The sequence below is a fragment of the Macaca thibetana genome, chromosome 20 (genome assembly GCF_024542745.1).
Source record: "Macaca thibetana thibetana isolate TM-01 chromosome 20, ASM2454274v1, whole genome shotgun sequence".
Taxonomy (NCBI): domain Eukaryota; kingdom Metazoa; phylum Chordata; class Mammalia; order Primates; family Cercopithecidae; genus Macaca; species Macaca thibetana.
In genome coordinates this window covers 16,800,411-16,825,882 of record NC_065597.1, presented here as the reverse complement: position 1 = coordinate 16,825,882, position 25,472 = coordinate 16,800,411, and the positions used below count along the sequence as shown (strand labels likewise).

At 56.1% G+C, this 25,472-nt stretch overlaps 1 protein-coding gene and 1 long non-coding RNA gene across 4 annotated transcripts; one reads left to right on the top strand and one right to left on the bottom strand.

Moving 5' to 3' along the window:
• Window positions 1–278: 278 nt before the first annotated feature.
• MTSS2 (MTSS I-BAR domain containing 2) lies at window positions 279–25,472 on the bottom strand. Of its 3 annotated transcripts, none has more exons than XM_050772705.1 (14): window positions 25,144–25,472; window positions 20,365–20,426; window positions 20,180–20,253; window positions 19,357–19,441; window positions 19,180–19,271; window positions 19,002–19,076; window positions 17,622–17,779; window positions 17,163–17,270; window positions 16,244–16,341; window positions 13,485–13,707; window positions 4,513–4,587; window positions 3,977–4,153; window positions 3,655–3,820; window positions 279–3,506 (listed from the first exon to the last, which is right to left on the bottom strand). In XM_050772705.1, exons 1-14 carry the CDS (start codon window positions 25,210–25,212, stop codon window positions 2,749–2,751), a joined length of 2,220 nt encoding a protein of 739 aa, XP_050628662.1. In that variant the 5' UTR covers window positions 25,213–25,472; the 3' UTR covers window positions 279–2,748. The 3 variants fall into 3 exon arrangements, with proteins under 3 accessions (XP_050628662.1, XP_050628664.1, XP_050628663.1); XM_050772707.1 differs by having other exon boundaries at window positions 13,485–13,611; window positions 25,144–25,320; XM_050772706.1 differs by lacking the exon at window positions 4,513–4,587 and having other exon boundaries at window positions 25,144–25,320.
• On the top strand, window positions 4,584–12,685 carry LOC126943790 (uncharacterized). Its single transcript, XR_007721855.1, has 2 exons — window positions 4,584–10,212; window positions 10,249–12,685. It is a non-coding gene; the product is annotated as an uncharacterized LOC126943790 (long non-coding RNA).

Genomic DNA, 25,472 nt, shown 5'->3' with positions numbered 1-25,472 from the left:
GGGCCTCTGTAAGCCTGGGTTGGGGGAGGCAGTGTTGGGCTGATCCCCTCGCCTTGACCCTTGCCATCCTCCCTCCCTCCCTCCATCTGGCTGCCCCCAGGCAGCCCCTAGCAGGGACACCTGTGGGGCATTTCAGAGACCCAGGTCTGGCCCTGGCCCCCACATGGAGATCTGAGATCCTCCGGGAGCCCCCAGCCTGGCCCCCTGCAGCTGGGATCTGGGGTAGGAAAGGTGAGGTGTGGGGATGGGGCGGGAAAGCAGCCAGGCAGAGGCAGGGGTGTTAATTACAGTACACCTTTATTAATACTGGAATCTTCACAGTGCATCTGTTACTTGTAGCAGTGACTATTTAAATCAGGGAGAGGATGGTGTGGAGGGGGCGGGGAGGAGAGGAGAATTTTTCCAAAATCTGACAGAAAGAAAAGAAACAAAATGGTTCGTATGGGATGGAGGGTAGGGGAGGGGGGGAAGGGTGAGTAGGAACCAGGAGGGCTGCCTGGGGTGGGGGAATAACTTAAGAAAAGGAACGAGTTAACAACAGCACCAGGAAAGTTACTTCAGTCAAAAGACGCTTTTGAAAAGAATATTTCTCTGTACAAAATGAGAAATTAAACAAACGTAAAGTCCCCCAAACCAAAGTTTGTGATGTGGGATGGTTGGCTCGGATCCCGAGGTGGGTGGGCCTACAAGGTGGTCGCTACGTCGACGCAAGGGCGGCAGGGATGGTCTCAGGATGGACGAGGGGATGGGGTAGAGTATGTACAGCCCCCGGGGCTTGCAGGGGAGGGGCACGGCGGAGTTGGTGGGGGCTGTGCCACACGAGCCCCCCTCTCTGGGAAGCCCCTGCCTCCTTTCCCATCAGGACCTCTGAAACCCAGGCCTGCCCACCCACTGCCCCTCACACTATTCCCACCACATCCTGAATCCTGCTCCACCGCCCTGCCTCAGCAGACCCCTGCAGCCCTGGGGAGAATGTGCGGCAGAAATTCCACCCAAGACTCCCCACACTGGTCACCTGCTCTCCTGGCCCCTAAAACAGGGGCCCTGATGTTGGCCTGAGCTCCACGGGTTGAGTGCTCGGCCAGGCAGTTGTTGGACCTAGTGACTTACTTACAGGGACCATTCTCCATCAGCTCTCTCTGATGAGACTCCGTGCACATCAGGGCCTGCTTGGCGCCCAGACTTACCCAGGAGCTGCCCTGCCGGGGTCCCAACTCACCGCACAACAACTTCCAGGAGCTCAAGCCTGGGAGGCTCAGACCCAGCTCCACTCCATCAAGACCAAGGTGCTCCTGACCCCCAGGTAGGACCCTGCCCTGGGACCACGATGCCCTCCGAGCCCTGCTTTCCCTCCTGACCTGCGGGGCCACCAGGACTTCCTCCGCTTGCCTTAGGCTCACGTGCTTTTACCTGCTGAGACTTGGCGTGACTTGGTGCGTGGGGTGGGGGCAGCTTTGCCCCTCCCCCTGCCCCCGCTGCCAGCGCAAGCCTGGACTACAGTGGGGGCCGTCCTGGGATGGCATCTCCTCTGGCAACAGAGAGTCAAAGCCAATCTTCCCAGACTCGCTCCCCTACCTGGGCTTGCAGCTGGCTCAGACCACAGCAGACAGGCCGGGAGCCTCCCAACCCTATTTTGGCTACGCTCAAGACGCCAGAGAGAACAGTAGCTTTCCCAGGACTCTGGGGGAGCCAAGTCCCCCCCTTCTCCTCCTGCCATAGGACCACCAGGCCACCGGGGGGGGGCTGTCCCCCAGGTGCTCCCAGACACCCACCCTGTATCGTCCCCTCACCCCCACACAGTCCTCGTCCACAGCCAGCTCCATTTTATTATATTCATAAAATGACCCCACACCTCCTACTGCTCCAGTCCCCTCCTTCCAAAGGTGGCTGAAACTGTGACCCCAAAGTTAAAGGATTGATGTACCCAATGAGAAGTGAACATCTGAAAACGGTGCCTGTGTGGCTGGCCGGTGACCCTAGGGCCTCCGGCCTCCTAACCCTGCTGCCCTAGTTTCCAAGGAACTGCCCTGGCCCCTCCAGCCAGCCTCACGGGGTCGGGGAGGCGAGGGGCGGGAGCCACCACAGGGCCCCCGGGACTCCCCAGGCAGCCCCTGGTTTCCTCCCTGAGACTCGGCGTGGGCCCTGGAACTCCCTTCCCACACGGGAGGGCCTGGCTGCCCAACTCCAACCTGCTGCCCTGGCCCCCAGCCCCCAGCCCCCAGCAGACATCCAGCCCAGCGCGCACCTGCCCTCCACAGCCGCTCTGCTTCCCGGAGAGAGAGGCCTGGGAGAGGCAGAGAGAAGGCAAGAGGGGAGGAGGGGGGCTCAGGCAGGGGAGAGGGGGCCAGCATTCCAGGAGGAGCTGAGGCAGGACCAGCCCTGGGAGAGGCCGGGATGGTGACAGGGAGGCCAGCCCGGCCCCTCTGCTGTGGGCGGGGCCCTGGCCCTGGTGCTCACGGGTATGGAAGAGGCAGGGCCCGAGAGGAGGAAGAGGAGAGACAGAAGAGCATAAAACAGACCCCGAACCAGGCCCAGGCCTGCAGGCTCCGTCCCGGCCAGGCTTGCTAAGAAGTCACTTCCCGTTTAAATGCTGGAATCCAAGTGAGGTGTGTCTTTCTGTAAAGTGGCATGGCCTCTGCCCTGGTTCTGTCCTCTCTCCTGGCTGGGCCTTTGCTTTGAGTGCCTGCGGCTCACAGACCAGGCCACCTGCTCGCACTGGGGCCTGAGAGGATGGGGAGGGTGGCGCCATCATAAGATGCGGGGCGCCGACCTGTCGTTGGTGACGGTCCTGCGGAGCCGGACCCCACGCCGGATGGCCACCAGCATGTCTTCGGCCGGGGGGTCGCTGGTGGCGGCTGGGGGCGGAGTGGGTGTCTCCTCCGTGGGGGTGGCCGACAGAGCAGTGGGGAAGGGGAACTGGCCCTCGCCCAGTGCGTGGGCACCCGCCACCAGCTCTCCCAGCTTCTCCACCAGACTGTGCCGGTTGGCCGCCAGCTGCTGCTGCTCGTCCTCGGCACCTGCCCCGGGGTACCCGGCTGCCTCTGGGGATGGGCTGCCCCAGGCTGTGTTGGGCAGGCTGAGCCTCTTTGGGGAGGCCTTGGCAAGGTCCGGTGCCAGGGGTGAGGCGGTCTCGTCGGTGTAGAAGACGCACTCCTCGCTGCCCGCCCGTGTGGGCCCCATGTAGCCGGGTGAGTCAGGCACCGTGGGCGTCTTCACAGGGACGATGGGCGGCCGGATGGGGATGGGGCCAGCGCTGGACAGGGCGCGGCGCACGGTAGGCTTGGTGGAGGGCGTGCGGCGGATGGTGGCCACGCCAGGGGGTGCGCCCGAGGGCAGGCCAGTGGCGGTGGGCAGCCCAGCAGTGGAGGCTGGGCGCTTGGTCTGGATCAGGCGGCGGTAGTTCTGGGCGATGTTGCTGTTGCGCGGGATGGTGGATGACTTGTCAAACTCAGGCGGGCCCTCGCTGTCTGCATCCCCATTCACAGAGTAGCAGTCGTAGTCGGAGCCTGGGGGCATGGGACGCAGTAAGGCCGGGGTCCCAGGTAGTTCCTTGCCCCCAGCCCACCAGGGTGAGCACAGAGGGGGAAGGACGGGGCCCTCCTGGATGGCGAAGTCCCAGCCATCCCTGGTCCCACCCCAGCCCCGCAGGCCTGCCTTGGGAGGGAATGGTGTCCTCAGAGCAGGAGGGCGTGGTGGTCTGCGTGCTGTAGCCGCTGGAGTACTGCAGCGAGTCCCGGCTGCTCTTCTGGTGCTCCAGGCTCAGGCCGCGCGTCAGCACCATGGCCAGGTCACTGGCTGCGGGGGACACCTCCTCGCTGTGCTGAGGGTGGGAAAGTGCAGGCTGAAGCCTTGTGCCCCCAATCTCCTCTGCCCAAACTCCAGGCAGCCCTGCCAGGTGGTTGGAGCTGGCCCTGAGGCCACTGGCTGGGCCTCCTGGGAGTAACCTGGGAGTGAAGGGGGACCCTGGCCGGCCTACCTTGGCCGCGATGGTGGCAGGGGACATCCGGGGTCGTGGTGCCTCTTCCCCACTGGGGCCCAGGGTGCCCCCACTGGCAGGGCCTGGCTCTGTGTCTCTCAGGAGCTCCACTCGGTCCTTCCTCCGTTGCAGAGTGGCGCCTGAGGGCTGCTCGTGGGAGCCAACCTTGGACCAGTCCTGCAGGGAGGGTGTGGCAGGTCAGGGGGACCCTTGGCCCTACCATCTACAGCCCGGGCTGTGGCTGAGGCTCACGGTGTCCAGGGCTATGAAGGGCCTCTGGTTCACAGTCACAGCCAAGGGCAGAACATGGAGTGTGACCGTGGCCCCTCAGTCCCACCAGGCCCAGGGGTAAGATGTGGCTGTGTGGGCAGTGACTGTAGGAGGTGGCCAGGCGGCTTGTCTCTTGGGGACAGGTGCTGTGTGCACGCACCCCTGGCTGAACCCAGGCCCTCTGTGTGGTAGTGGCACCAGGTGGAGAGGGCACGGATAGGAGGAGCAGCTGGTGACTATCCTGGGGCCGGGCTGGGAGCACTGACCGAGGTGGGGGAGCTGCACTCGCTAACGGACTGGCAGGTTTCCGAGGCCTCAGAGGATGCAGAGCTGGAGGACTTCTGCCATGCAGAGGCCAGCAGGCGGTTGCAGACAGAGGGGCCGGCGGGCAGCGAGGAGGAGAGGAGAGAACAGTTTTGGTCACAGAGCTGGCATGCAAGGGGGAGGTTCAATTCAGCACCTTGCCCAGCGCCCACCCCCCTACCCCAGGGCCACAGCCGCTGAGCATCTGCAGCAGGACACAGCAGCCCAGAGCGCACGCGATGGGCGCTGATGCACCCGACAGCCCAGCCCTGCGCATTTCGAAGACTGACCACAGGATTCACTGCTGACAGCCTGGATGTGGCCAATAAGGGGGAAAAGAGATACTAAGGGTGGCAGCTGGGTGTTTGGTCTGAGCAGTTGGGTTGATGGTGTCACAGTTTTCTCAGACAGGACACGGGGGAAGTGTGAAGCCCCAGGTGCCACGCTGAGCACTGAGCTGAGCTGCCTCTGAGGTCTCTGCAAGGATGCAATGAGGGCCATCGTATTCACAAGCTGAGTGCAGGGAGAAGTTGGGGTTGGAGCCATCAGTGCAGCGATCTTGGGGTAGGATGAGGCCACCAGGCAGCGAGTGCAGTTAGACAAGATTGAACGGCCAGGCCCGCGGCTGCTGATGCGCAGCAGTTGGGAGGAAGAAGAGAGTCCCGTAAAGGAGAGCGACAGGGAGTGGCCGGAGAAGTAGGAGAACCATAAGCAGGCGATGCCCCAGGAATCAGGAGAGCCTGCTCTGTGGAGAAGGGGGTGGCTGTGCTGATGCTGCTGGATGGGGCTGTCCGCTTGGGGCACAGGGTGTCTATGGAGACTCTGAGGAGAACTGCTTCCGTAGAATGGGGTGGGGGAAGCCTGTTTTAAAGTGGACTGAAGTATGAAAGTGACACGCCTGCTCTGGGCAGTGGGGTGGACTAGGTGTTCTAGGACGCCCTCCCTTCCTAAACAACTACAAAGAATAAAGAAAAAAGCAGGGTAGACACAGGCCCATGAACTCCTGAGCACGTGTGATGAGCAGGGTTCCCTGGGGCAGACGCCAGCTTCATCTGCAGCAGGACACAGCAGCCCAGAGTGCACACGATGGGTGCTGACCCACCCGATAGCCCAGCCCTGCGCATTTCGAAGACTGACCACAGGACTCACTGCTGACGGCCTGGATGTGGCCAGTAAGGGGGAAAAGAGATACTAAGGGTGGCAGCAGTGGGGACATGGAGCACGGTGAGGTGTTGGCCTGGGAATGAGCCAAGTTAAGCCAGGGCAGCCCCCTTCCTCCAGCTCTCTGAATCATTCTGGATTTAGATCCCCAGATTTCCTGCAGATTCGAATGAACCAAGATCACCAAAATAAAAGGAAACCAGGCACCACCTGTGAGAATTCAGAGGAAATAACAAATGCAGACTTTTGGCAATATGATGGTTAAAGTAAACTCAATGGAAAAAGTATTTGGAAAACTCAGATAAAAAATTCAACACTCGCTCATGAAAAAACAAACAAAACAAAGACACAAGCTTCTAAAAAGGAAGCTGCTCTGATAAAGAATATCTACAAATGCACTGATACTTTTCCCTCTGAGATTGGGAGAAAGACAAGGATGCCCACTGTCATCACTCCTGTTCAGCACTGGAAATCTTGGCTAGTGCAATAAAGCAAGAAAAAGAAAGAAAAAACAAATGGATTGGAAAGAAAAGAAAGAAGGCCAAGTGTGGTGGCTCATACCTGTAATCCCAGCACTTTGGGAGGCTGATATATAAGGATCACTTGAACCCAGGAGTTCGAGACCAGCCTAACATAGTGAGACCCCTGTCTTTATGAAAAATAAAAGTTAGCCAGGTGTGCTGGCACATGCCTGTGGTCCCAGCTACACAGGAAGCTGAAGCACGAGGATATCTTGAGCCTAGGAATTCAAGACTGCAGTGAGCTGTGATCTCACCATTGAACTCTAGCACTCCAGTGTGGGTGACAGAGCAAGACTCTGTCTCACAAAAAAAAAAAAAAAAAGATCACTATTTACAAGTGACAATAGTATATGTAGAATATTAAAAAGAATCTACAAGTTATTAGAATCAACGTAGGATTAACCTTTCAACAAGGTTATTGGAACAAAGTCAGAAAAAGATCAATTGCATTTCTAAATACTAGCAGCTAACAGGAAAACAAAACAAAACCACCCTAAAACACTAATGTAATTTACAATAACGTCAATAAACACTGAATACATAGGGAAAAAATTCCAATGACAGATATGCTAGATCTTTACACAAAAACCACAAAACAAGCTGGGCATGGTGGCTCACGCCTGTAATCCCAGCGCTTTGGGAGGCCAAGATGGGAGGATCACATGAGGCCAGGAGTTTGAGACCAGCCTGGCCAACAAGGTGAAACCTCGTCTCTACTAAAAATACAAAAATTAGTCTGGCATGGTGGTGCATGTCTATAATCCCAGCTACTCGGGAGGCTGAGGCACCCAGGAGGCTGAGGTTGCAATGAGCTGAGATTGCACCACTGCACTCCAGCCTGGGTGACAGAGTGAGACTCTGCCTCAGAAAAAAACCCGAAAACCAAAAACCCCTACAAAACAGTATTGAGAGGAAGTAAAGCCTAAACAAACGGAGAGATATATCTGCAATTCCATTCAAATCCCAGGAGCTTTTTTTCTTTTCTTCTTTTGGTGGAAACTGACAAGCTGATCCTAAAAGTTACATGGAAATGCAAAGGGCTGAAAAAAGACAAAGTGATACCAAAAAAATAACCAAGCTAGGGGACTTCCATGATCAGATATCAAGATTTTCTATAAAGTTTGGCTGGGCACAGTGGCTCACGCCTATAATCCCAGCACTTTGGGAGGCTGAGGTGGGTGGATTGCTTGAGATTAGGAGTTTGAGACCAGCCTGGCTAACATGGCAAAACCCCAATACAAAAAATTCAAAAAATTAGCTGGGTGTGGTGGTGCACATGTAATCCCAGCTACTCAGGAGGCTGAGGGATGAGAATTGCTTAAGTGTGGGAACAGAGGTTTCATTGAGCCAAGATTGCACCTCTGCACTCTCCAGCCTGGGGGAGAGAGTAAGACTGTCTCAAAAAAAAAGACTTTTTATGAAGTTACAATAATTAAGATGGTGTGGCATTGATATAAGGCAGAGAAATCAACAAGTAGGACAGAGTGCCAAGTCCAGAAATAACCACACACCTACAGATACCTGACTGATGATGAAGGCAGCACTGCTGTGCACTGAGGAAAAGAAGATGCTATGCTCCAAATGTCTATGTCTCCCCCAAATTCCTCTGTTCAAATCTTAACCCCCAAGATGAGGTACTGAGAGGTGGTTAGATCATGAGGGTGGAGCCCTCATGAAAGGGATCTTATAAAAGAGGTTTGAGGGACCTAGTTTGCCCCTTCCAACACTGAGGACACAGCAAGAAGGTGACATCTATGAACCAGAAAGCGGGTCCTCACCAGACACCGAATCTGCTGGTGTGTTGATCCTGGCCTTCCAGCCTCCAGAGCTGTGAGCACTACATTTCTGAAGTCTAAGCCACCCAGGTTATGGTATTTTGTTACGGCAGTCCAAATTGACTAAGACATATTTTTCTTTTTTTTCAATACACTGTCCTGGGTCAATTGGATATCCATGTGAAAAAAATGACCCCTACCTCACACCACACACACGTGCGCGCGCGCGCACACACACACACACACACACACACACACTCAATTCCAGATGAGCTGCAGATCTAAAGGAAAAGGGCAAAACCAAAAGGCTTTTTAGAGGAAAACATCTTTGTGACCTTGCAGTAGGCAAAAATATCTCAAGCAGGACACAAATAGCACTAACAATTTAAAAATGGATAAACTGGACTATTTTAAAACTAAGAACTTCTGGTCATTAAAAGACCCCCATTAAGAGAATAAAAATGTACCCATAGAAGGAGAGAAGATATCCAATTAGGAACTTTATCTGCAATATCAAAAAGTTCTATAAATTGGTAAGAAGAAGACAGATAATGCAGTAGAAAAATGGGCAAACGATTTAAAAAGGTCCTTCATGAAAGGAAATATTCTAATGGTCTTTAAGGGTATGAAAAGGTAGCTGGGTTCAATGGCACACATCTGTAGTCTCAGCTATTCAGGAAGCTGAGGTAGGAAGATTGCTTAAGCTCAAGAGTATGAGGCCAGCCTGGGCAACATAGCAAGACCCTATCTCTTAAAAAAAAGTATGAAGGCTGGGCGCGGTAGCTCACGCCTGTAATCCCAGCACTTTGGGAAGCCAAGGCGAGCAGATAACCTGAGGTCAGGAGTTCAAGACCAGCCTGGCCAACATGGTGAAACCCCGTCTCTACTAAAAATACAAAAATTAGCCAGGTGTGGTGGCATACGCCTGTAATCCCAGCTACTCGGAAGCCTGAGGCAGGAGAATTGCCTAAGCCTGGGAGGCAGAGGTTAGAGTGAGCCAAGATTGTGCCACTGCACTCAAGTCTGGGTGACAGAGCGAGACTCTGTTTCATAAAACAAACCAACAAACAAAAAAAAGTATGAAAAGGTGTTCAATCACAACAGCATTAGAGAAATGCAAATAAAATATACAGGGAATTACTATTACTATCCCCCACCAGAATGGCTAAAATGAAATCAAGATAAAATGTCAAGGGCTGGTGAGGATGTGGAACAGCAATGAACTGTCATAATCTTGGCCAGGTATGGTGGCTCATGCCTGTAAGCCCAGCACTTTGGAAGGCGGAAGCGGGTGGACTGCCTGAGGTCAGGCGTTTGAGACCTGCTTGGCCAACATGGCAAAACCCCATCTCTACTAAAAATACAAAAATTAGCCAGGTGTGGTGGCATGGACCTGTAATCCCAGCTACTCAGGAGTCTGAGGCAGGAGAATCACTTGAACCCCAAGGGTGGAGGTTGCAGTGAGCTGAAATTGCACCACTGTACTCCAGCCTGGGAGTGAGACTGTCTCCAAAACAAAACACAAAACACTGTCCTAATCTTGCTAACAGGAGGGTAAATTCGTATGAGCACTTTGGTTCACTGTTTGGTAGTACCTATCAAATCTGAAGATGTGCATATCCCATGACTATGCAATTCTGCTCCTAGGAATGTGCCCCACAGAACCGCATACTAGAATGTTCACAGCAGCACTATTAGCAGCATCATAGCCAAAAAACTGGAAACTATGCAAATGTCCATCAAAAGGGTTAATTATGTATTCACACAATAGAATGCCATATAGCAATGCGCAAGATCTATATCTCCACCTAAAACATGGATGAATCTCATCAACATAACTGAGCAAAAAGAAGCCAGACATAAAGGATACATACTATATGATTCCAAGTATAACACGTAGAAAGGATAAAAAGGGCAAAACTAGGCCAGGCACTGTGGCTCACGCCTGAAATCCCAGTGATTTGGGAAGCTGAAGTGGATGGATTGCTTGAAGGCAGGAGTTCAAGACCAGCCTAGGAAACAAAGTGAGACCCCCATCTCTATAAAATAAAAAATATAAAAATTAGCCGGGCATGATGGTGCACACCCGTAGTCCCAGCTACTTGGGAGGCTGAGGCAGGAAGACTGCTTGAGCCTGGGTGACAGAGTGAGATCCTGTCTCAAAAAAAAAAAAAAAAGTCAAAAGTAGGACAGTGGTTACCCTTGGGTGTGTAGTGACTTAAGTGAGCACTGGTGGCTTCAGGAGTGGTGGTTATCCTGCTTATATTCTTGTTCTTGGTGTGTTTAGAATACCTCGATAAAAAAGTTCCTTGGCCAGGTGTGGCAGGTCATGCCTGTAATCCCAGCACTTGGGAGGCTGACATGGGTGGATCACTTGAGATTAGGAGTTCCAGACCAGGCTGGTCAAAATGGCAGAATCCCGCCTCTACTAAAAATACAAAAATTAGCTGGGCGTGGTGGCACACACCTGTAATCCCAGCTACTTGGGAGGTGGAGGCAGGGGAATGGCTTGAACCCGGGAGGAGGAGGTTGCAGCGAGCCAAGATCGCACCATTGCACTCCAGCCTGGACAATGGAGCAAGAGTCTGTCTCAAAAGGAAAAAAAAAAAGTTCCTGAAAGACTCAATGGTGATGGGTTATAACCCATAGAATAAAAGAAATATTTATGAGCCCATATTGATAGAAATTAAAAATTGAATATATAAATAAATGGGGGAGAAGGGACAGATCTTTTTATAGTAGAATCTCAATTAAAAAATATAGGAGAAATGACGGAAATAGAAAGTCACCTATTTTAACAAGCAAGATCATCAGTGGATGCCAAAACTAGTGAGCAAAAGTACAAGGAGAAGCAGAAGATTTTCATCATCTCAAAAGTATCCCTTCACAGTATATTCCATTAATTAAAAAGGCGGAAATAATGACTCTCCAGTGGAGAAACTTGGCATACACCACCTTAACCAAGGATCAAGGTGAACATCACCAGTCACACAGCACAGTGACATTGTGCAGCATTTAGGATGCACCAAGAAGGGGACAACCGCGCTTCTGTGGTACTCTTGCCAAAACTGTACGACTTCTAATTCTGAATGAAAAGACATCAGACAAAGCCAGATTCAGAGGCATCCTACAAAACATCTGACTGATATTCTTCAAAAGTATCAAAGTCATGAAAAACAAGGAGGGACAGGTGTGAGAAACTGTCATGAGCTGGAGAAACTGAGGTGACACCAACACGAAACACTATGTAGGGTCCTAGCCGGGAGCAGTGGCTCATGTCTGTAATCCCAGCGCTTTGGGAGGCTGAAGTGGGCAGATCACCTGAGGTCAGGAATTCGAGGCCAGCCTGACCAACACGGTGAAACCCCGTCTCTACTAAACACAAAAAATTAGCTGGGTGTGGTGGCGCATGCCTGTAATCCCAGCTACTTGGGAGGCTGAGGCAGAAGAATCGCTTGAACCCATGAGGCAGAGGTTGCAGTGAGCCAAGATTGCACCACTGCACTCCAGCCTGGGTGACAAGAGCGAAACTCTGTCTCAAAAAGAAAAGAAAAAAAAAACCCAGGAACATTATGTAGGGTCCTGAATCGGGTCATGGACCCCTGGACCAGGAGAGGGAAAACTGGCAAAAATAGAAAGAAGACTGTAGATTACTTAGTATTACACCAGTGTTAATTTCTTGGTTTTAAAAACGTTTTTGATGGTTATGTAAAGTAAGATGTCAACATTGGGGAGACTCTGGGAAGAGTATATGGGAACTCTACACACTTTACAACTTTTCTACAAGTCTAAAATGATTTCAAAATAAAAAGTTAAAAAAAAACCCCGAAACAAAAAAGCCTCAGTGGGTAGGTTAAATAGCAAAAAGGAGAAAAAGTCGATTGTAAGATAAAACTGAAGAAATGATCCAGAATATATCTGGAGAAAAAAGGAGATAGAAAATATGAGCTAAGAGATGCATAAGATAGAAAGAGAGGGCTGGACATGCATCCAACTGGAATCCCAGCAGGAGAGAATAGAAAGAATCAAAGTGGAAGTAAAGAGATAATGACTGGCTGGGCGCGGTTGCTCACACCTGTAATCCCAGCACTTTGGGAGGCCCAGGCAGGCAGATCCCTTGAGCCCAGGAGTTCAAGACCAGCCTGGGCAACATGGCAAAATGTAGTCTCTACTAAAAATACAAAAATTAGCTGGGCATGGTGGCGCATGCCTATAGTACCAGCTGCTTGGGAGGGTGAGGTGGGAGGATCGCTTGAGCCTGGGAGGAGGAGGTTGCAGTGAGCCAAGATCATGCCACTGTGCTCCAGCCTGGGTGACAGAGTGAGACCCTGTCTCAAAACAAAACAAAACCAAACAAAACCAAAACAAAACGAGATAATGACTGAAAATTTCCAGAACAAATGAAAGACATGATACAAACCAAGAGAGGTTAAATAAAAATGAATCTACATTATAGACACATTGTAGCACAACTAAAGAGAAGGCCTAAAAGTGTCCAGAGAAAGACTCAGATTCCTCAAAAAGAAGCATCAGTGACTGACAGCTGACCTTCCAACCAATGGTGGAAGCCAGAACACAGCGGAAAACTATCTACCCTCACAGTGTGGATGGAAGACAACGCTCACCCCAGAATAGTGCTCCTGGCCAAACGAACTTTCAAGAAGGAGGACAAAAGAAAACATGTTTCAGATAAACAAAACCCGAGAGTTTACAACTACAGATCTATTCTAAAAGAACTTCTAAAAGATGTTCTTTACTTCAGAAAGAAAGAAAGTAAACTTTGGAGGATTTGAGATGCGAGGAAAAAATGACAAGACATGTGTATTAACATATGGGTAAATCTAAACAAGTACTGTATGTATAAAATAAAGAAATGAAGAAGAAAAATGTCATTTGTGGGTACTATAAAAAAAGAGAAAATAATATAGCTTGTAAGTTTGAGAGAGAGTGGGTGACAAGTAAAATATATATATATTAAGAACCTTGAATTATTCAGGAGGTGGGGTTCTGACTTTGTTAAGTATGCATGTTAAGATTTCAAGGTAATCTATAAAAGAAAAGAGATAGCACATAACTTACAATTCAGTAGAGGGGAAATAAGAGAAAAGAAAAAACAAAGGCAAGGGTAGAGACAAGAATTCAGGACAAACAGAAAGAAGAAAGCCAGAAGTCTAAATATGTCAGTATTCATAATATATACAAAGGTGCTAAAAATGCCAATTAAAAGAGGTTGTCAGATTGGATAAAAAAAGAAAATCTAGGCATTATACTGCTTACAAGAGACTCATTAAAAATATAAAGATATGTGAATTTAAAAGCAGAGATAAAAAAATGATAATATAAATACTGAACAGAATAAAGGCCTTGGGGGCCTTCAGGCCAGTCTAAACAGCTATAGTAGCCCCACATGTGGCTTGCCTGATGCTGGCATAAGGCTGCTGTACCCCACCCTGATTGATCCTTCTAACGCCCCCTCACCTGGCTGGTGATGTCTGAAGGCATAGGCGAGGGGGGCTTGGAGTAGGTGGCATCCTGGGAGACGAAGCCAGAGTCATGGGAGGAAACGCTGGAGAGGCGAGTGGTGGTGGTGGCTGGCTGCGCCAGGCTGCGGTAGCGACAGGTGGAACTGGGTGAGTATGTTTGGGCACCCCCAGGCCATGGGGCTCCGCCACCCTTGGCACTGCTACTGCTGCTGGGGGCACTAGGGGAGTGAAGGAAGAGGGCACAGTAGCCAGACAGGGAGACAGAGGGGTGTGCGTTTCGGGAAGGTTGACAGACGAGGGTGGGGAAAGAGGTGAGGGGCAAAGGAAGGAAAAGACAATGTCAGACTAGGAGGTCCTGAGACCCAGGTGCTACAGAGGAGCTGTGTTCTGGGACAGTGTGGAAGGGGAGTGCCAGAGCAGGGTACCCCCAAGCCCCAGTGCTGAGGGGAGCTGTGGTCAGGGAATGCCCAGGGTCAGGCGACCTCTCTGCCTCCTATTCTGCCACTAAGAACAGCTGTCCAGGCCGAGCACAGTGGCTCATATCTGTAATCCCAGAACTTTGGGACACCAAGGTGGGCGGATCATTTGAGGACAGGGGTTCAAGACCAGCCTGGAGAACACAGTGAAACCCCATTGCTACTAAAAATGCAAAAGTTAGCCAGGCATGGTGGCGTACGCCTGTAATCCCAGCTACCTGGGAGGTTGAGGCATGAGAATCACTTGAACCTGGGAGGTGGAGGTTGCAGTGAACCAAGATTACGCCACTGCACTCCAGCCTGGGAGACAGAGCAAGGCTCTGTCTTGAAAAAAAAAAAAAAAAGAAAAGAAACAAGAAACAGTTGTATTGTCTGGGTGTGGTGGCTCACACCTGTCCCAGCACTTTGGGAGGCTGAGGTGGGTGGATTGCTTGAGTCCAGGAATTTGAGACCAGGCTGGGCAATATGGTGAGACCCCATCTCTACAAAAAATATGAAAATTAGCTAGGCATGGTAGTGCACACCTGTAGTCCCAGCTATTTGGGAAACTGAGGTAGGAGAATCACTTGAACCACAGAGGTCGAGGCCACAGTGAGCCATGATTGTGCCACTGCACTCCAGCCTGGGTGACAGAGCGAGACCCTGTCTCACAACACAACAAAACCCAAAAAACCCACCAAAAAACCGATTGGTTTCACCAAAGATCTTAATCTAGATTCTTATATCCTAAAGAATATATCTTTATCACTGAAGACCACCATTAAAAAAAAATAGTTTTATGATGGGGAAACTGAGTCACTGGGCATCAAACAATTAGAACCAGACACAAGTATGATCACTTTTTTTTTTTTTTTTGAGACGGAGTCTCGCTCTGTCACCCAGGCTGGAGTGCAGTGGCGCAATCTCGGCTCACTCCAAGCTCTGCCTCCCGAGTTGACGCCATTCTCCTGCCTCAGCCTCCCGAGTCGTTGGGACTACAGGCGCCCGCCACCACGCCTGGCTAATTATTTTGTATTTTTTAGTAGAGACGGGGTTTCGCCATGTTAGCCTCGGCCTCCCGAAGTGCTAGGATTACAGGCATGAGCGACTGCCCGCAGCGAGTCCGATCATTTCTAAACCACCTTCTGAAAATCTGGTATTTGCCATCCAGTCCTAACTGGATGTCTAGCATATGGTGACGGTGTGTCCGGGTACAGAGGTCACCTTCCAGGTGGATCCTACACCCACCATCACTCTCGCCCTCTCCACTCCCTCAAGGGGTGTCCAGCCCTCCATGGCTCACACCCTCAGCACAGCAATTCAACCCTTGGATGGTGTTTCTGGCAATGAAAGTTGCCTTCTCTCTAAGCATGACCCTGAAGCCTCCCAGCCTCTGCTCATGGCTGTCCCCTGCAATCAGCCCCTTCACTGCGGGACGGCCACCCACGCAGGGTCTGCAGAGCTTCTCTCTGAGGTAGTAGCTGATTGCTGTGCCTGGCTTCTCACAAGCTCTGGATGTCCAGCCAGTGATTCTGGGGATAGGGGTGCCTGGTAAAGGGGGACCCCCACCAGCACTTCACTCTGTGTTTACTGCCCTTCCCACCCAAGGAACCCTGAACCATCAATGTCTCCTCCAAACCCAGTCCCAGTGCCCGACCAAGGAAAGGCCCTGATCCTGAGCCTGGCTAGTGACTGCAAGATCCTTGACCTCTCCCCAGCTCTGTGAGGCTCCCGGGGCCAGCCTGGGCCAAGGCTCCAGATGTGGCAGCTGCCTCCATGGGAACCAGCTCTTAGGAGCCAGCTAGGCTGGAGTGTCCTATACCTTGTGGCCCCAGTACATGTTTCTAGAAGCCTTCCTATCTCTGCCTGATCTTTGACTCTTACTATGACCCCACATGGTGCTGGGCCTGGCAGAGTCCAGTAGTTAAATGCTGGGACTTCATGCGTCAGTTTTCCCTTCTGTGAAATGGAGATAACACCATACCTGATACAGCAGTGTTAGGATTCAATGAGAAAAAATGCATAAAGCAATTAGCACAGCACCTGGCACATAGTAGATGCTCCATAAATGAAGCAGGTACCGCCCCTGCTCTCTATCCTGCCAACAAACACCTGTGCCAGTAGCAGTCTTGGGATGACAGGGCACATTTTCCCTCTACATATGCAAATTCCTCAGATGATGTAAAAGTTGTGAATTTTGAGGCCCTGAAGCAATTTCTGATGCAGCTTTGCTGGGAACATCCCCATTTCCTCTTGGGATACCGCCCCCCACACCCCTGGGAACCCCACCTCCACTGACCTGCACATGCTGGACTTCCGGGAGCTGGAGCTGCTGGGTGATGAGGGTGGGGTCTGGTAGGACCAGCTGTAGTCCGAGCCCTTTAGGTCTTTGATTACCTGGACAGGGACATGGATGGGGGTCACTGGAGGCAGCTCCTCAGAGCTAGTAGGGCCAGAGGCCCCCACTCTCTTCCCAGTTGGGTCTTCTCCCCAGGAGAAGACCCAGGAGTCTGAAGCCCCCTCCCCCCGGCTTCTCCTAATGTGGGGAGCAGGGAGACACCGGGGGACACAGCCTTCTTAGGGCCCCTTCAGCTCACACACACTGAGTACAGATTCCGAGCCCAGCCTGGGCTGGGCGAGTGACCCCGACACCATGGGGTGCAGGTTGCTCCTGCGCCTCCCTGAGTTTGCTTTCTCCTGTGAATCGGGGCCACCTGTTCCTGTCTGAGAGCGGAAGATACCCTGAGATAACTTGGCAGATGCTGGGCATGCAACAAGTGCCCCCGGAGCGTGCTGCCCGCAGGCTGTGGGGCAGGACTGGTCTGAGTGCAGTGGGAACAGGGTTGGGGTGGGGTGGCCAGGTATGCCTGGGTCTAGGGGAGGGGATGGGGTTTCTGGGCATGAAGGGAGGTGGGGCATCTCCAGGTTCGGCAGGTAGTCTGCCCAGGTGGAGCAGGGCAGGCAGACTCTGGGCCTGGCTCCATGGATCCAGGACTTCACCCATCTACTCTGAGTCTGAGAATGCTGCTGGCCAGGGCAGACCCTCCCCAACCCCGGCAGGTGCTCCGGGATGGCCTGCAGTGGGTGTTAGAAGGGGTCTGGTCTTATGCCCCTAGCTGCCTCCCCCAAATGCCATCCTCTTTTCCCCTCTACTGCTCCCAACCTAGGGCAGCCCATCTCCTCCCTGCCCCTGGCCCTTGGCCCGAGGGCTCCCACACCTGCTCGCTGGCGGGAGGCAGTTTGTGGGGTTCCGCCGTCAGCACCACCAAGTCGTCGATGATGCCCTGCAGGTGGGTGATCTCTCCCAGCATGGTCAGCTCTCCGTTCTGAGGAAGCAGCGAGTCAGACCTGCGGCCCTGTCGCCCACCTGCCCACCCGCCCACCCGCCCTGGAGAAGCAGCAGGCCTTGTCGGGCCTCTCCTCTCTCACCCTTCCTCGCTAACCAGTGCTGCTCGGGGCTGGTGCAGGCAGGGCCCACACAGCCCAGATGGCTGGTATGATGGTCTGTCCAGACCAAATCAGTGCATGGTGAGCTATGAGACCTGCCTTTGGGCCAGGAGCATGTGGCCTTGATGCCCCCAGCCAGGGACTGTTGAGAAGTGACCCTTCTTGGAGGTCAGAAGGTCAACCCTGGGCCCAGCCCACCCCTCTGGGGTCTGAGTCCCCAGGAGTCCCACCACCACAGGCTGCAGGAAGGTGATGAAGGTGCAGAAGCGGCCCCGCTCCTCAATTAGCGCCCGGCGCACGGCCTGCTTCTCCGTCTCCTCCAGCAGCAGGTACATGTCGTTGACGTCCTGCAGGGCACTGTCCAGCTGGGGCTGCAGGTCTCCTTTCCCTGGAGGGGTGGGGAGGAGAGGCCTTGCTGGGGATGCCAGCCTGGCTTGCCACACCCACGAATGGGCTCAGACCCTGGTGGTGGCATCTCTCGGCCGTTGGGCTGGGTGCTGCCCTGGGGCCATGGGACTGGGGAGGGCAGTGAGGACTCTGGGGCTTGTGGAAGGGCTAGTCCCACCAAAGCAGGAAGACAGGCCAGACACACGCACAAGAAAGAGGCCAAAGCTGCAAAGCCACTCCGGATCGGGGCATCTCCATGGAGGCTCTTGATGCCCAGGAGCTCTGCCAACACGCAGCCTCCCTGGCCTCCACCTGGGGTACCCTCACTGTCCCGGCATGGTGCCCCTCACCTCACAAGGTCCAGGGAGGTGGGGCAGAAGCGGGACAAGGGAGAGTGTGGGGCTCAGCTGCAGGTCAGGCCATGGAGGGGCGGGGTCCAGGAGAGCTAGGGCTGGGCCTTAGAGGCAGGGAAGGGATCTGTGTGGGTTCCCACTCAGCTCAGGGAGCAGAGCACACAGACAGCAACAGCGACACAAGAAGCAGCAAGAAAGAGAGAGGCGAGAGGATGATGCAGAGGAGATGATGAGATGGCAGGTGGGGAGGTGACAGGTAAGCACGCAGGCCAGCCTGGTGGGGGTGGGGCAGCCAGGGCCTGTGGCCTGCACCTCGCCCTGGCCGACCCCTCCTGGCCTGGCAGACTGACCCAGCAGTGGCCCTGGACTCATCCCTGGCCAGGGCCCCCAGGGGTCCCAGGGGGACTGTGCCCCAGGCCCCTCCCTCGTGGACAGACCGCCTTCCTCGCTTCTCCTTGGCCTGGAGAGGTTCCTTCCAATGGCCCTGAGCTGGGGGAGACAGACAAATGCAACAAGGACGGGAGGAGCAGCTGGAGGGACCGACATTTGACTTACCAAGTAGCTCTACAGGAAGGATGTGGGAGGAGAGGAGGAGAGACAGAGAAAGAAAGAATGTGTGAAAGACGCCGGATGGACAGAGCCACTCCTGGGGCGGGGGTGCCTGGGCCTCCTGCTGCCTCCCCTAGGGAGGTTCTGGACCAGGTTTGGGGGGCAGGGCGACTCCCTCTGTCCCACCCAACAGGTTGGAGGGTCCTGTGTCGGGGACAGCGCCCCTCTGGCCAGGATGAAAGCTTTAGGGGGCCCCACAGGGCGGCGGGGCTGTGGAGCGGGGCCGTGGGGCTGTGGCTGGGGGGCCATGCCGGGCACTACCTTTGCGCGCCTTCTTTTGCAGCTTGAGCGTGTCCGACGACTTCTTTTTGATCTCATGCCGGGCTCGTTTGTACTCTGCAGAGGGAGAGAGGGGAGCGCTCTAATGGGGTTCCTGCGGAGTAGGGGGTGGGAAGCTGCGGAGTGGGGGGTGGGAAGCCCGGCCCCGCACCGCCTTCACCTTTCGCGTGGTCCTTGTCCAGCTGGTTGGCCGCCTTCTTCCAGTCCTCGATGCGCTCCTGCAGCGGGTTGATGAGGCTCTCCAGCAGTGCGCTGCGGAGGGTGGGAGGGAGCGCAGGTCAGGGCTGGGCTCCCCCGCGACGCCCCGTCGCCCCGCCCCCCTGCGGCGCCCACTCACTTGGTGAACTGCCGCAGCTTGGTCTCGATGCTGCGGTGGCGCATGCACATGCGCGTGAGTGCCGAGCCGATGTCCCTTGTGGCCCCTGGCGAGGCAAGCGCGGCGTGGGAAGGGGCCCCGCCGGGGCCTGCGCAGTCCCGGCCTCGGGCCAGGAGGGGGCGCCCCGGCCGCGCAGGCTGAGCCCGCAGCCCGCGCCCCGCCCCCGCCGAGCCGCAGTCCTTTGGGCCCTGGGGAATTCGGGGCCTCCTCCATCTCCACCAGCTCTTCCTCCGCCATCCCCGCCGTGCCAGCCTCCTGCGGCGGCCTCCCCTCTCCCCCAGTTGGGAGAGGCCAGCGCCAAAGACTGTTCCAGGACCCGGCCAAACGACCCTCCAGGTGTGCCCAGATGCAGGCACGGGAGTATGAGCACGCCCAGGACCCGAAGGAGCAGGAGCCCCAGGTCTCTGCCACTCGGACCAGAGGGCGGAGGAGGCGCCAAGCCCAACGGCGCGCTCACCTGACCCTGCGTGCTCTTACAAGGACGGCGGGCATAGGTGGGAAGAAGCCCTAAGGAGAATCTCTGTGCTGGGGGGGGTTGGGGTCACATGAACAGCCACAGCAAGAAGGGAATCCCCAGGGAACACTCCTGTCACTACTCACCCACTCCTGCTTGCATGCCTCTTGTGACGAGGGGCTCACTCTCCACAACCAGCCCATTCCATTAAGGAGCAGAACTCAAGGTTCTGGGCTTGGCGTACTTTCCTTGGCCCATCTCTTACTCTGCCTTCCCAGCCTCCAGGCCCACCCTGGGGTACCCCCAACCTCCAGCCACACGCCTCCCCACCTCGGGTGTTGGTAGCCATGTCAGCCACTTTCTGGAAGGCATCCAAGAAGGCCACAGCAGCCAGCACGGTGGTCCTGGGGAGAGGGGCAACGACACAGATGGTCAGAAGGACAACAGCACGGATGGTCGGGGGTGGGGGGTCTCTGCCTGCCTCTCCCCTGCTGGGATGCCCTGGGACAACTCACCTCAGCTGGGAATGCAGCTTTGTGGCCTTGGAGTTGAAGTCCTCCCAGATGGGGTAGGAGCTCTGCCGGGCAGATGGGAGAGAAAGTGAGCTTCTTGTGGGGCGGCTGCAGGGCTGGACCTGGGCCAGGCTCCTCACATGCTCTGTCCAGACTCAGGGCAGTTTCTGACACAGCAGCCCTGCCCCATGGAGAGGGAGGCTCTGGGTCCTCTCGGAGGGCAGAGGACCAAGGACAGAGCCATCAGCATGAGGAAAGCCTGTCCCTAGGAATGGGTGCCTTTGCTAAGCCCTCCCTCCCTGATGTCAGGACGTCCACCCTACAGGCTACAGGGGGCCCACATCTCCCTCAGGGGAAACGGAGCAGGAAGTGGCAGGTCCCGTCCCCTCGGAGTTTCCCAGGCACCTGGCAGGGGATCTGGGCTGAGCCCAATGAGAGGCATCGTGTCTCCCAAACATGTGCCTAGGACAGTGGCACTGACCTGCCCACCAGGGGCAGAGGCACAGTGTGGAGGGTAGGAGGTGGCAGGGCTGAAGGCACGCCAGGTGTAGACTGGGGCCTCCGGGGCCCCCGCCCTGTGTCCTGCAAGCTGCCATCCCAGGCCAGCAGCCGTGGCTCCCAGGGCCGAGGAGACTGTGGCTGCTGCAGGGCCCAGCTAGCCTGCCCGGGACAACCAGGCCCTGGGCTGAATGGGGCCTTGTGCGGCCAACAGAGCCACCTTTCTCCACCCCCTGCTCCCCTCCCCTCCTGGGGAAACAGTGTGGCCTTTATCCCAGCCTGGCCCAAGGCTCCAAGTTGGAAGGGGGTTTCCCAATAGGGAGGTCGGGCTCCTGGCGACCAGTTGTCCAATCTGATTATGGGGCTTTTCTGGTTAACGCATGCCCCGGGGTCCTGGAGAAACCTCAGCCCTGGCCCAAGGGCCCTGTGGAGGTCTTGCTCCTTGACAGGCAGCCCTGGGCCAGCCAAGCCCCAGCCCACAGGGGCTTCTGACCCTCCCCTCCATGTAGGATGGGCACTGGAGGCTGGGGCTCTTCCTGAGGAAAGGGGAAAGAGGAGACCCTGGCCCTCAGGGCCTCAGAGGGAGGCTCTGCCCAGCTGCAACCCAGAAGCAGGCTAGGGCTTGCCCTGCCAGGCTAGGAGAGCTTGAAGGGGTGGGAAGGAGACAGGGCAGCTTAGGGGGCCTCAGAATCTCCCTCCCCTCCCAGCCCAACCAAACCAGTGTCCAGAGAAAGCAAATATTTGCAAAGTCCACAGAGGTCGAAGCAAGAGTGGGGAAGCTGTGGGTGGGCTATTCCCAAACGGGCACAGCTCAGGGTGAAGGGGCCTGGGAAGCTGTTCCCAGCCATCCCGAGGAATGGACTCATGCCACCCATGCCTGGGGTACCCCAGGGGGTCTTCTAAAAGGGGGCACTCTGCCACTGCCTGGACCCCCACCCCCACCCAGCCTTGAAAGCTTGCTAAGACCTCCCTTTAGGGAGCAGAGAAGTTGCTAGAGGTGGAGGGGGGTCCAGAGCCAGCTATCCTGGCACCCAGGAACCTTCTTAGCCCCTGAGCAGCCCTCGGGCAGTCGCAGAGATTAAAGGCTGTCCCCATGGGGAGGGGACAAGATGGGGTGCAGGGGAGGCCAGGCCATATCCCCTTAGCAGATGGACCCAGATGCCTCAGTCTCTAAGGACCTGGACCTGCCGCCCTCCCCACGGCAACCACATAAAGGACCCCAGAGACAAGGAACATACGTCTTATTTGTTTATATCCGCCTCTTCACGGACAGGTCAATTTCACTGATTAAAAATAAGAGACAGGGCTCCAGCAGCCAGCGCCCCAGGAACAGCATCCCCAGCCTTCACCTGGGACAGGCCCAGGCAAACCTTCCCAACAGCCCCATGAGATGAATACCATGACTGCCCCCATTTCACCAATGAGGAAACAGAGGCCCGTAGAGGTTAACTTATTTGCCCACGGCCACCGGGTGGCAGGGTCAGGACCTGATCCCATGTCTGCCTAGTCACTGCACACCAGGTGGAGGCACTCCCTTACAAAGCAGGGAGACAAGACTGAGCGCCAAGGCTGCAGAGGCGGCGGTGACTGCTGGGGTGCGAGAGACCCCCCGTTCTGCCCCAAGCACAGTGGCGGCTCTGGAGTGGGGAGGTGGAGGGCTCGTCACTAGAGGCGCCCAACGGACAGGGAGGACGACGCTCTGTCTCTGTCCCGGCAGCGGCTGTGGTTCAGATGTGCAGTGTGGGTGAGCAATCCAGCCTCCAATCCCAGGGACTGGGCTTTCCAGGTGCCCCTGGGCAAGGGCCCCCTGTCTGAGCCTGTTTCTTCACCTGTAAAATCAGGAGAGGAAGGGCACCTGCCCCACTGGGTCAGTGTGGAGATTGAAGCAGGCGCTGCCCAGCCAGCACTCCGTGCAGCGCCCAGCAGGCCGTAAGTGCTCAGTTCACACCAGCTGACACTATGCAAGCCCTGCCCTCTGCAGGGGCCCCTAGCAGAGGCCTGGCCAGGCCTACGTGTCCAGGTGACACTCTCCACTCTTGAGGGGTGGGCGAAGAGTATGACCCCATTTTCTGGCTGGGCCAGCACTGGGTGGAGGCCCCATTCACTTTGCTGAAGGTGCCATGCCCAGGCCTATGACCTTGGGCAAGTCCCTGCCCCTCTCTGGGTTTCAGTGGACAGCCTGACACCAGTGGGCATCTGACCTCGGCCCCCGCTCAGTTCAAGGTCAGGGTCTCCCAGAGGCCCAGGGGAGGGCTTCTGTGGGGTCTGTGGACTCACTGTGGGGTGGCCTCATGGGGCAAGCTCAGTCTCCTCAACCTGGCTGCTGATGGCTGCCCTTCTTCTACGGAGGCCCTGCTGCTCAGGCCACCCAGGGGAAAATCCAGAAGCTGCCCCCGAAATCCAGGTGATCAGCCTCCAGGTAGCCTCGTCCCCTTCTCTGCCCCGGTCATGGCCCCTGAACACATGCCTGTGTCATAGGTAGGGGCATATCTGTCCTTGGCATCATCCCAAGTGAAGCCTCTTCTGTTTTGCCTCCACATGTCAGCAAATCATGCCTGGTGTCTTACTTGAACCTCTTGCTATGATCTGGGCCCACTTCCTTCTGTCTCATCCCAAAGTTCCTTGCAAATTGGCTGGAGAGGGAGAGAGACAGTCCTGGTCCACTTCTACGAGCAAAATCTGCTGCTCTCTGCAGTGGTTGCTATGAGGCTGCCAGTGGTGGTGGGTGGTGGGGTGCGGGAAGGCCCATCCTCAGCCAGCTCTGGGATCGGACAGGGGAGGGTGGTCTGTATTGCCAGTCCCAGAACAGGATCCTGGGGCCAGGGCTGTGATGTCCACAGGGCAGACGGAGACTGCTGTGGGGCCAGTGGAGGGGCCTGGATGTACAGTTGCAAGAGATGGGGGTCCCAGGGGGAGCGCACCATAAGGGGCAGGGTATGGGGGGCATCTACAAGCCGCTAACTGGGTAGTCCCAGGCCAGGCTGGCTTCAGGCCTCTTCCAGGGGCAGAGATTTGGCAGCTGTCCCTGGGGGTGTTGTCCTGGCAGCACCAGGAGCCTAGACCTCCAACCTGCCAGCAACCCCCACCCCTTACGGGGCCTGTCCTAGCAGCACTGTGCTGGGTGGTGTCATCCCCACCCATGGCCTGGTGGGATTCTGTGTTGTGCACTTGGAGAGTGTGCGCTGGGGTGTGGGGGTGGGGGTCCTTGGGAGATCCTGTGGGGTGCATCGTTCTTTCCCGTTCTCCTCCCAGCCCCCAAATCCTGCCCCTTCATCCTAGGCTAAAGAAAGGGGGCAGGGCAGGAGGGCAGGAATGCTGGTTCCTGGTCCCCACCCTATCACTGGAGCTGGGCCCTCTCTGCCTAGTCAGCGTAGGGCAGCCCTGCCAAACCCTGGCCTTGTCTGGGGAGAGGAGCCCACTAATTTTCCCAGGAGAAAAAATGGGGGCTGAGGTCAGGGGAAGGGTCCAACAGTCTCCTTAATGACCTTGAGCCATTCCCAGGCCCCAGTTTCCCCACCTGGTGGGGTGAGGAATGAATGGGTGGCCAGCTCCAGCCTGACCTTAGGCAATCCTGGGAGAGAGGGGGAGCTCGGAGCTGAGAGTCCAAGGTGGTAATGGAGTAGGAAAAGCGCTCCCTTGGGGTTGCTCCACCAACCCCAACCTTCATCCCGCCTCCTCCCAAGGTGATGATCCAGGCCTATCCTTGGGATGCAGGGACATTCAGCCCGGGGACCCTGGAGTCCTGGAGCTTCCTGGGGTTGTGGGGGTGGGGCGGGGCTGGGGGAGGCAGTCTCAGGGTCGGGCGCAGAGGCCCAGGTCGGCGGGGAAGGAGTTAACGGTTCTCCGCTTTATTATTTTTTCCTGCTTTGGCGGTGACAGCATTGTCTGGGCTCCGGGGCCTTTGGGGAACATGGTGGTGGAAGGGGGCGGAGGTCGGCAAGACCCCAGACTCGTTAAAGGGCCCTAGAGTCGGTCCTGGATCCAAATCCCATTCATGGTTTGGCGGTCTGGGGCGCAGGGAGCCTGCGTGTGCACAAGCTTGGGTCAGGACCCCACGGGGCCACCGCGGGCACCGCACGGACACCCCGACACATGAGCACCCACACCCCCAGACGGGCACCCGGAGACACGGGCGCCCAGCAGACCCTGGCAGGACACGCTCAGACAAGGACACACAGACACCGCGGCGCGCGGCCACACGGGGCTCGGCCACCCGCCGCCACGCGTCCCCGGGGGGACCCGCACCCGCCGCCGCGCGCCGCGGCCCCGCCGCGCCCCGGTTACCTTCATGTCGTTGACAATGGCCTGGAAGAGCCCGCCCAGGGCACCGCACTCCTTCTCGGCCGTCTCCATGCTCGGGCCGGGCCGGGCCGCGGCGGCGGCGGGGCGCACGGAGCGCAGGGAGCCGCGCAGGGGAGGGGGCCGGGCCGCGCGGGCGCTCGCTCCGAGGCCGGGCCGGGCCTCCCGCCTCCAGGCCGCGCTCAGCGGCCGGCCGCGCCGCGCTCCGGGGTAGCGGGCCTCCGGCGGGCGGCGCGGGCCATGTCGCAGCGGGGCTGGCGGGCGGCGCGGGGGGCGCGGCGCGGGCAGCTAGCGGCGCAGCCTCGGCGCGCGGA